We start from the raw sequence: 11444 nt of genomic DNA, 5'->3' as shown, positions 1-11444 counted from the left end.
ACAACAGTTATGCTAAAAATATTAAAGAAGATTCAATGACATATACGAAGGATGAATAAAAATAAAAGTAAATAATTATTAATTATGTAAATGGAATATACAAGTGTACTAGGACTCGGCAATTTCCGCCAGTTTTGCATTTATCATGCTAATATAACAAAGCATACCATAAAAGGTTCAAGAAAATTTGAATGTAAAACTTTTCCGCAGTCGCAACATTTCGGTCCTTTCCGCCAAACTCCGGGTGAGGGTTATGAAAATCGTCGAGGTGTTCCGATTGATTTTTCCGCATGCAAATAAATATAAAGTTCAATAATTGTTTTGGTACAATGCCGAATGGTATATCGCAGAAAGCATAATCAGCATGTATGTTTGAATTTGTTTCAGGTACATAGTGGAGAGCGACCGTACAAATGTGTTTACTGCAATAAAGCATTCACTGCCTCAAGTATTCTACGGACCCATATAAGGCAACATTCTGGAGAAAAACCCTTTAAGGTATAACTTGATAATATAGTAATAGTCAATAGATTCAGTATGATTTTACCATATTAACTGACGACTGCATTATGCGTAAGCATCGATGTGTTTATCCTCCCTTTTAAATGTAAGTGTGAAACTTTGAGATCAGCCTTACAGGACTATGAATATCTCATTAAATGAAAAATGTTTTTCTTTTAAGCTTCTAACGCAGCAATAGATAAAAACGAATTTAAAATAAGCGTTCATGAATGTTAAAAAAGGGACATAATTCAAATTTCATAATTTTTAGAAATTTTACACTAAGATTTATTTCCCTTTATTTTAACATATTTGGCAAAATATATTCATTATTTTTGATTTGCTATATTCTTAGTTAAGCCTTTATGTTTAGAGAATTTTAAGTGTTTGAAGAGTTAACTTGTATTTTTCAGTGCAAGCACTGTGGAAAAGCATTTGCATCCCACGCTGCGCACGATAGTCACGTGAGAAGAACGCATGCGCGTGAAAGGCTTTGCGCATGCTCAGTCTGCGGAAAATCCTTCTCTCAACCTTTTGAATTGAAGTTCCACATGACAATTCATATTCAGAAGTGATCATGAAAAGAAAATAGTTAAAAAAAAATTTGATTCATAATGAACAGTGCACCTGTCATTTGTAGGACTGCCAACCCCAAGAAGACTTATATTATAATGTTAAGAATGCCATCTGAGATTAATCAGACAGTAAAATGTCCGCCTTTTCCTCGCCACTTTTTTCCTGGGAGGGAGACGGCCAAAAATATATAACAAATATATTGCGGGGAAAGTGCGGACTGCGGAAAGTTATCAATGGGGTCGAGGTAACAAATGACTAATGCATTTATAGGTCTTACTGCATAAAATGCAATTTAAACCAGCACTTTGACTGCCAGAATAAATATAGAATAGAGAACCTTATATCGAGGTTCGTTATTGTTGTTTTAAATCTGGTAGAATGTTTCTAATTTTATCTGGTAGAAATTAGCTTATGTAACTGTTTTTTTAAACATATCCGTTTGTTCTATTTATTGTTAAGTGATGGTTTTATGTATGTTGTTTTATTCAAAATAAAGTTTTACTTTTGAATGATTTTTGTTTTGCATATTTACCATGAGTAAAATCTATATAACCAGCGCGCAGTTTACACTCTAGAAAGGAAAGCATGTGTCCAAATAAAATCAAATTAACAAGAAGAGCCATCTGATACAAATTCATGTCCAGTTACTGCAGTTTTAAAACGGATTCAAATCCTGATTGAAAATCTAAATGATTTATCCTAAAATTGACTGCTGAAGCAGAAAAAATATGATAACTATATGCGAGCCATTCACTATGAAATATGAAATGATTAATATTTTCATTAGATCTATCGGTATATTATATCGAATCTAAAATATAGAGATGTAATAATTATGAAATTTATTAAAAGACAAAATTTTTAATTTTCCTCGTGTTCGGGCCTCTCGTGTTTTTGTCTACAGTCAAGGTTATTCGTGAACCAAGTGTACTCACATGACTGTGCTTTATTTGAAATAAAGCACACTTTTTCTAAAGAAGTGTGCGTTATCTGAGATATCGTACTGTACGTTATTGTAAATAGAGCATGTCTCTGGCGTATAACAGTGAAACATCACCGCACCATGCGATAAGCTACTTAAATGGCAAATAATATAATAATAGAAGTAATGTATACCGTGGGCTCTGACGATGATTTACACTAAACATCCATTTTCTTCAGGTATCAAGCACCTAACATGCTCTTAAACCTCGATTTCAATATTATATATTTTTATTCATGTTTGCCCCTTCTCAAAAAGTAAAAATTGAATCGTTTCTGAAGCATAATTTGCCTAGTAACACCAACAGATATATGCCGTTTGATTAAATGCAATATTAATTGCATCTAAGGACCAGACTTTCCAGTGCCAGCACTCCCCGAAAATAAGATAAAACACCGAGATTTTGGGAATTTTACATTCGTTTATTTGAAGACCCGATCATAAACATAAAATAATGAATGTCGGAAGAACTATCAGTACTGAGACGCTGCTTAGTGTGGACCAGCTGAACCCAAAGAATCAAATGGACCTTCAGAAGAATCAAATGGACCTCGACCTATAAAATGATAAGAAAAAACGAAATCATCGGATGAAATTGAGAATATTTAATAGAAACAGCTTTTGCCAACGAAAAAGAAATTATGTGCAATGCTAAATTTGTCCAGAAAACCAGAAAAAGAAGACATGAGCCTTGAAAAAAAGATAAATGAATCGAACTTTGGTGAAGTGAAAAAATACTTGGTAAATATTCTAACTGTTACCAGAGCCGGAGGAGAAACATCTGTGAGACAGGAGAGTTCTACGATTGTTGAAGACCACGACCTTCACCCTACAGGTCAAAATTTTGGTGCGCTAAAAATAGATCAAATTGTTAAGAACATAAGTTCGGTGATTTAATTTGAAAAACAATATTGTCGTGTTTATGAAACAGTTAAATTGTATGATTGCACTTAAGTGAAAAGTATTAATTATGTGTTTAAATTCATTCCTACAGTATAATCAAGGGTGTTGTTTTCCCCCCTAGTTCTTATCAAACCATCAAAACATTATATTTTTATAACTAATATAAGGAAACAATAAAGACGCTTTAAAAGCACTCACCCTTCCGCCGGGTCTGTATTCTCGGACCTTCAACCTCATATTATAGAGTGTACCGTCTACGTGCTAGGTGAAAAAAAAAGTTTTATCAACTGTATGCATGTTTTAGTGAATAAGTGAATCCCAATAAAAAAATGAGGATATTTTTAAAATGTCTAAAAATTTCTAAAAGGTCTATATTTTAATTAATTGCACACTTCATCTTGTTTTTTGTTGTAATTGTTGTTGTTGTTTTGTTTTTTTCTTCAAATACTCACTCCTCTTGCTTGGTAGAGTTCATGCAATCAATTCTGGCTTGAATTAAAATATAAAGTCTTTGTACAATTAAAAAAAAATAAAATAAAAAAAAAATAAGACGCATTTATAGGATGAATAATTTGCAAATCTGATTATATATTTTAGCCGTGTCACGAAAAAACCAAAATAATGGGTATCCGCACAGTCTGATCAGGATCCATGCTGTTCGCTATCAGTTTCTCTACTTGTTATAGGGTCTGCAAGCGAACAGCATGGATCCTGATCAGTCTGCGCGAATGCGCAGGCTGGCCTGGAACCATGCTGGTCGCAAACCCATTATGTTGGTTTTGTCATGACGCGGCTCATTTCATACTTGCAGATAACAGAGATCAAAACAGGCCTGGCATTTAAGATTTCGTAAATATATAACTTACAAATTTTATCTATTAAGACGCTGATACCATAGAAACAGTTAGACTCCTTGTACCATTAATAAATTAAAAATAATAAAAAAACTGTTTCCAGAAGAAACAAGTTAAAAAGTTACATGTATAACATACATCAAACCTTTTGCCTAATCCTCCTAACATTGATCAGTACATAACCGGAGCCTATCTCGTCCAGGGCCCATCGAGCAATTTCATCCTCAGTGTCGGGCAGACGATGATTCGCCTCCGCAACGACTACCATGAAACATATCACAAGAAAAACAAGCGCTAACTTAGACATGGTGTCTTCTCAGGAACTTAAATATATGAGCTATCAGTGCGGTCGAGTACAAATATTTATAGGACCATGTGTTACAGGTATTTGGTTTGAGCCTTGCGGCGATACTGATGAATTACTACGGTGTTCCGTTTGGACAATCGTGATTTGTATTTCGTCCCTACCCGCGATGCACGATGGTACGATGGTGAAAACGCGATAGTACGATGACACGTTGATGAAAACACGATGGTACGATGGTGAAATCGCGATGTTATGATGGTACGATGGTGAAATCGCGATGTCGTGATGGTACGTGGCGAAAACGCGATGTCGTGATGGTACGTGGTGAAAACGCGATGTCGTGATGGTACGTGGTGAAATCGCGATGTCGTGATGGTACGTGGTGAAAACGCGATGTCGTGATGGTACGTGGTGAAAACGCGATGTCGTGATGGTACGTGGTGAAATCGCGATGTCATGATGGTACGATAGTGAAATCGCGATGTCATGATGGTACGTGGTGAAATCGCGATGTCATGATGGTACGTTGTGAAAACGCGATGTCATGATGGTACGTGGTGAAAACGCGATGTCGTGATGGTACGTGGTGAAAACGCGATGTCATGATGGTACGTGGTGAAAACGCGATGTCGTGATGGTACGTGGTGAAAACGCGATGTCGTGAGGTTATTTCGCGTTTTCACCATCGTACCATCGCGTTTTCACCATCGTACCATCGCGCCATCGTGTTTTCACCATCGTACCATCGCGTCTTCACTATCGTTACATCGCGTTTTCACCATCGTACCATCGTGTTTTCACCATCGTACCATTGTGCATCGCGGGTACAGACTAAATAAAAAAAATCACGACTGTTCAAACGGAACACCGTAAATTACGGTTCAAAAGGTCATTCCGACAGCTCGTAGACATACCAACACATGTACGACGGAACTGTAACATGGAATTTTGATTATCTCATTAATCAGAGTAGTCACAGATGTTTCTGAATTAGTTTTGTTCTGTTTCCTAACGCCTGAATAGAGCTATGACATCCACATTATTTTTCAAAATGCAAACATCTTTGCTAGTCATAGTTGCAATTGAAATATCCTACATATAGTGTAGGTAAAAAAATCCATTATGTCCAATACAAAAAAACTTTTAATTTTTGTTGTCCTGTAATAATTTCAAAATTGTTTACTAACTGACCAGTTTTCATTTTTTTGCTTACGTTGACTACACTATAATTCAGTGATTTAACATTTTATGTGAGAGTCAAAATACTACATCGTTTATATTTTGCTTTATTTTATAATAAATTATTTCACACTCGGTGATAATAAACATACATACAGACAGACAGATATAGTAACAGACAGACAGACAATTTATTTCGATCAAATAAGGCTTATAAGCCCATAATGACATAATACATCATATCTACAAGATAACGAACAGTGCATAATTTTATGTTAACATACAAGACATGAACAATATAATTATGACTTTACAGGAGAAGGTCATTATCACAATTGTCAACGTATTCGTAGAAACGTAGAATAATGCAAATATTAATTGAGGTTTGTGCACTAACTTAACTTCATATCTGTTAAAATGACTGTATGAATTACATGATCTGTAGCTACCAAGATTAAAATAATATAGTCTATGAAGAAGTGTCACAACAAACATTACATGAAATAAATCATTAAACTAAATTAAAGTTTATACAAATTTATTTTAGTTCGAATGTGTTGGAAGCTATAAGCTTATTGAAACACTCTCGAATCCGTGCCTGGAACCAACCAGTACTAAGCAAAGAATGTAAAGTTTCTTGCTCAAGGAAACAACGGCTTGCCCCTGACAGGGTTTGAACCAACGCGGTAAGCAATTCTTAGATTACTAGTCCGACGCGTTAACCACTCGGCCACACCGCCACTCTTACGATGATTGTCTACTTCACTGCACCGACATTTGAAAACAGATTTACAAAAAATAATAATGATATAAATGATGAATGAAATTTAAATATTCTATGAATATGGCAATATTGACAATCTCGGCAATATTTTGTACTAAAAAGTGAATAAAATTTCTTCACGTGTTGAGCGAATTGTAAAGGCCGCAATACATTACCCGTAAAACAATTGTGCGTTAATAAATTTGACTACATAACCCAATAAATATTAAATATTGCATCTTTGATCATCTGTGAATAACTTACATCGGCTTCTTTTTTATTTTGAAACTGAAATTATTATGGTACCGTAATAATAAATTTCAAATACCTGCTTTTTATATAAAAAATGTAAATTTACCCCGGATTTCGACAAGTTAATTTTTTAATCGTCGTTGCGGACAGATAAACTGTACCTTTAAAAAAAATTAGATATTTGAATTAAACAAGTATTTTTCTTCAAAATAAACTTTAAATTTCCAAAATCGGATAATAAATGGAAAAGCTGTATAGTATTTTGTAAAGTAGGTATCCGTTGCGAACGGGCATCGATGTACCTTTATCGGGCGCACGACAAGATATTTTTAAGCATTTATAAAGGGTTAACTTGGAGTGTCCGATCCCTGTGGTTATACCTTAGATCGATCGGTACGCATCGCGGATTTCCGTTGACTCCGTAGCAGATATGCTTCAGTGGTTTTATCTAAAAATAGCTTCAAATTATCAAATGATGACGTAGCGGATGTATATAAATAGAAATGTTGGGAAACCAAAGTCACGTAATTTTCATTTTAGGGATTCCTGTTTTTGAATATGGATGGACAAAGGTTAGATATGTTTCTTTTCGTTATTTACTCCCACGCTAGGCACTTACGGTGAATTAGGTTAGTAAATAATTTAAATTTCATGTTTCAGATTTCGTTAGTGAGTTTAGCATGGTGAAATAAATATATATTTGAATGAAATATAGGTCAGTAGTTTATGAATTTGACGATGTTCACGAACAGAGCGAATGTTCTACATAAAAGAAGTTTATATGACTGATGTAACACACGTTAATTAGGTTTTCAAGTTGTGATTGAAATAGCCTACAGATACTTCAACTTTTGATTTGTAAAATATCGATTTTGGGCAGATATTTGTAATACGTAACTCGGCTTTTAGATAGTATTGCGTATCACACCTTATTACTTATATAACTGCCTACATAAATACTTGTGAAAACAGGTTGGGATAAATATAGAAAGAGCTAATACAGTGTATATACAATTTAACCTCTCACTGAAAATACACTGAACGGTCAGTGTTTATTAATGTTAAAGTGGATCGATGTAGGAAATGAACAATTGATTTTTTCCCTTCCTGAATATTTATTAACTCGAGTAAATATAGTCTGTGGCCGTGGGCATAAAACATGTCTTCTGTCTATTTATAGATCTATCGTTAGTGCAGATAAGCTCATTTGGATATCATGTACAGTACAGTAGATCTAGAGCTAAATGGCAAAAGGAGTTTATTCCCATTTTTTAACAAAAAAAAAATTCTTTTCCTTCCTGAATGGAAACTCGAATTAATATTTCCGTTGTAGTGATACAAAATATCGTGTGTCTATGTTTAGATTTTACAGTAGAGCTATATAAATGGAAAAACGTGTGTATATTCGACGATTAGGCAAATGAAACCTTTTTAATAGAATTTCTTTAAATTTGGCATGCTGTTAGAATATGATAACAGAAACATTTTAAGCGGAAAAATGGGGTCATCGTTCTCGTTTTCGAGTTACGTCTGATCAGTAAAGGTAATTTTACATTTAGAGCGTTTTTATCCCGTCACTAGCATGTACGTGCGTATGCGTAGGCACGAGCTTTCCAGCGTTCTTGACGAATACCCTATGGACATTTTGTCTATTCAATTTTAAAGAAGAGTATAGGAGCAAGTACACGATCGAATGTGTGACCGGGTGTGTGGGAGTGAAATTTCTATTATTCTAATAGTCACATATACTAGCTAAATATCTGGCAATCATGGTGTTTTAAACTGATCTTTCAGGTCACCAAACTCCTACACAGTTGCCCCTTAAATGCTTCGGTACACAAAGCCAATCATATCTATGTGAGGAGTTTGTAAGTTCACGTTATAGCATTCAGATTTGCTGTTATTTGATTTCAATTTCACGTATATTTGTATTTTTTCTGTCTAAACAATGTACATGCATCAGAAAAACAGGAAAATATTAGTATACACTATACTAGATGGGTTGTAAGAGACATAGTTATTTTACAAGCATTTGCAGAAGTTTTCACTTCTTTTCCAAAATATTTTTTCATCTATGTTATATTTTCACGATGGCATGATTTTGCTTAATGATCAAAACTGATATATTCACGCTTAACCGCCTATTTTTAACTTTAACAAGATATCTTTTTTGGACTTTACTCAGTGGGTGAATTTTATGACATGTATTAATACCGTGTTTGGGATATACTTTTAAAATTTGGCATACAGTACTGATATTTGTAGATCTTATTTTTTGGCTTGATATTTTATGAAAGAAAATTGATGAAGAGAAGATAAACAACACAGTTTGAGATCAGTAGAAAGAGTATCCACTTCGCCAATCTTTAGCAACTATATTTCAATTTCCGAAGGATCACTTTTTATCCAGATTTTTTATATAGTGTACTGTACTGTTCTTCGCATCAATATTGCTGTAGAGGTGGTCTGTATATCCCGTTTTTCATGATGAGTTGAATTCCAATGTTGGTATGAAAACAGTTAAGATAGCAGGCAAACTGGTACATCTGTGTAATCAGACCAGACAATACTTGATAAAGCTACTGGATATTTGTACTTTGACACTGAAATCCATTACTATATTGACGGGTGGGGGGGGGGGGTATAAACTTATGCCATGAGGTGAAAAATCAGGCTACAGTCGTTTAATGATTTTGCTAGTTTTTAAGGAAATTATTAAACCATGTTTTTCACATTTTAGATTAAAGAAAGTCAAACAGATGTTTATCGATTCAGCTAACAAAGAGCATTGGACAAGTTTCATAATTATTAAATGGCCGGTATATTCGAGGTAGATGGGACCCAAACAATAGAGCATCTCACGAATTATTTTCGGAGAAGAACTCGACAAAGTAATTCAACCCAACATGATAGTAGCAGTGATTCTTCAAGACCACGCGACGCAATCCCAAGGTCTACTAGACAGCCTTCAAAATGTGAAAGTCTTGGTATATTGATAGGCAAACCTAAACACAGACAATATGGTACTCTAGACTCACGTATAAAATCATATGAAAATGAAAATTGGATTAAAGATAAAACACCGGGGATAAAAGAACTAGCAGAGGCCGGACTTGCATATACAGGTGTTGCCGACTCTGTGAGGTGTTACTACTGTAGTATCGGTCTAAAAGACTGGCCGAAAGACGCTTGTCCTTGGGAACAGCATATACTAGCAAGTCCTGATTGTGTACACGTTGCTCAGTGCAAAGGTAAAGCTTATGTCAGAAAAATTCTAGGGGAAAACGATCAAGATTCGGATGTTGAAGTGGACGATTCAAATGGATTTGTCGATACTGTAAAAGAAGCTATTAAAAGAAACGAAGAAGCTGTAACTGCAGCAAAGCAGTATTATACTAACGAACATATCATTAATAAAGCGGTCAAATCGTTGATAAAAGGTGAACGTCCAAAAACCTTCAATTCTGTTGAACTTATAGCTGCTATTGAAGAAGTTGAAAAAGAGCAGTTAGGAAATAACTCACAAGCAAAATCTGAAGATGTAGAAACTGACGGTGATACGTCTGAGTCAGATGAAGAAGATGAAGAAGAACTAAACAGACAATTGAAGGAGCCAATTACTTGTAAAATTTGTTTTAACGCTATTGCTTGCATAATAACATTGCCATGTGGCCACATGGTTAGCTGTCCCCAGTGTATACCAGCACTCACTAAATGCGCAGTCTGTCGGGCCGATATAAAAGGAACTGTTCGAGCCCTGATGGCCGTTTAAATACATGTTTTTGTTTGAGTTTTTATGTTTCCCGAACAAAAGGGGAGCTTATAGTCGCCGCGTTGTCCATCCGCATCCCATAGTTCTGTTGTTCTTTCCCACTATTTAGCTAAGCATCTTCATTTATTGGCCGATATCTTCCATATTTGGTTGCTAAGTTGATTGTTTGGATTGTCTTGAGTTCTGGGTCACTGATATCAAGGTCATTGGTCATAGAATAGATGTTTACACTTTTGATCATACGTCATTCTTTCATATTTTGTAAGTACATGTACATACCTTTTGTGGCCCGCTAACTTTGGTTGTAATTTGGGGTCACTTAGGTCAAGGTCACCTGTACTAGAAATAGATTTAAACACTTTTGCTCAATCATTTACCAATGTCTTTCATATTTGGTATGATATACCCTTGGATGGTCCTGTTACTTGATTCGAGCTATCAAGATCAATATCGGTAATGCTTAGAATATTTTGCATTGTACATATTATATAAACGAAAGTGCAATTTTGGGGAGCATCCATCGCCTGTATTGTTGTTTAATATGTTGTAAGCTATAGGATTAATTTTCAGATCTGCAGCCATATTCATTATATTGTTTAAAATCATATAATTTACCTCATCAGTTAAAGACTTGTGTTTAGTTAATATCCCTGTTTCAAATTTATCTTTAGTAATGTATGTACACAATGTAGTATAGTTTCGATTATTTGTGCAGTGTATCCAGTAAGGAAGAAAAAACGTTGAGTTAATAAAGATAACATATAAATAAATAAAAGCATAAATGTTATTAATTTTCTTTTCACTATTCTATGATAACAATAGTTATGTGGTTTTCCTTGTACACCGGGGATGTTGTGAAGTTTGCTGATATGTCAAATCTAAATGTAATTATTTTGCTCAAACTAGTTTTGGTAAACTGGTTTTGTTTTAATTTATTTCCTTTTGTGTTCATCAAGACGAGTGTGCTGAGATAGGTTAGTGAAACTTATATTTACAGCCTATAGCCTATAGCCTATAAGGACATAGTGATCTAGATATGCAGCTATACACATTATATCATAGGTCAAAGTGGACTAGGTATGTGGCTAAAAAAAGTATAGGTTAAAGTGAACTATGTATGTTCAGCTGCAAAGCATGTTGAAGATCAAAGAGAAGTCTATATGCGACTGCATAGTCCATTGTATATATGAGATCAAAGTAAATAGAATATGCGACTGCACATAATGTTAAAGAGATCTAAGTGATCCACAGTATATATAGGGTTTTATAGCTATGCTGAATCAAGACAATAAATGCATGGTTACACGCCCTAAAACAATTCGGCGTATTATGTGATGCACCTGGTCGTCCGTCCG

General features: G+C 34.7%; 2 protein-coding genes across 2 annotated transcripts; one reads left to right on the top strand and one right to left on the bottom strand.

Annotated features, from left to right (window-relative positions):
• Positions 1-2473: 2473 nt before the first annotated feature.
• On the bottom strand, positions 2474-4118 carry LOC132734121 (uncharacterized). The gene is made up of 4 exons (XM_060720839.1): positions 3962-4118; positions 3161-3223; positions 2821-2911; positions 2474-2615 (listed from the first exon to the last, which is right to left on the bottom strand). Exons 1-4 carry the CDS (start codon positions 4082-4084, stop codon positions 2551-2553), a joined length of 342 nt encoding a protein of 113 aa, XP_060576822.1. The 5' UTR covers positions 4085-4118; the 3' UTR covers positions 2474-2550.
• A 5011-nt stretch (positions 4119-9129) lies between these two features.
• LOC132734119 (baculoviral IAP repeat-containing protein 8-like) lies at positions 9130-10089 on the top strand. The gene has a single exon (XM_060720838.1). The coding sequence runs from the start codon at positions 9130-9132 to the stop codon at positions 10087-10089; it is 960 nt and encodes a 319-aa protein (XP_060576821.1).
• The last annotated feature ends 1355 nt before the right edge of the window (positions 10090-11444 follow it).

Source organism: Ruditapes philippinarum, unplaced genomic scaffold, assembly GCF_026571515.1.
Source record: "Ruditapes philippinarum isolate M1 unplaced genomic scaffold, ASM2657151v2 ctg10104_1_1_1_1, whole genome shotgun sequence".
NCBI lineage: Eukaryota > Metazoa > Mollusca > Bivalvia > Venerida > Veneridae > Ruditapes > Ruditapes philippinarum.
Note: the sequence above shows the minus strand (reverse complement) of the source record. Positions and strands in the feature narration are given on the sequence as shown.

Excerpts from the sequence above, each read along its gene's own strand:
- LOC132734119 (XM_060720838.1), top strand. The coding sequence starts at position 9,130 with ATGGCCGGTATATTCGAGGTAGATGGGACCCAAACAATAGAGCATCTC.
- LOC132734121 (XM_060720839.1), bottom strand. The coding sequence starts at position 4,084 with ATGGTAGTCGTTGCGGAGGCGAATCATCGTCTGCCCGACACTGAGGAT. Across the intron at positions 3,224-3,961 it reads TTAGGAGGATTAGGCAAAAG|CACGTAGACGGTACACTCTA; the intron begins GTTTGATGTATG and ends TTTTTCACCTAG. Across the intron at positions 2,616-2,820 it reads ATGTTTCTCCTCCGGCTCTG|GTCGAGGTCCATTTGATTCT; the intron begins GTAACAGTTAGA and ends ATCATTTTATAG.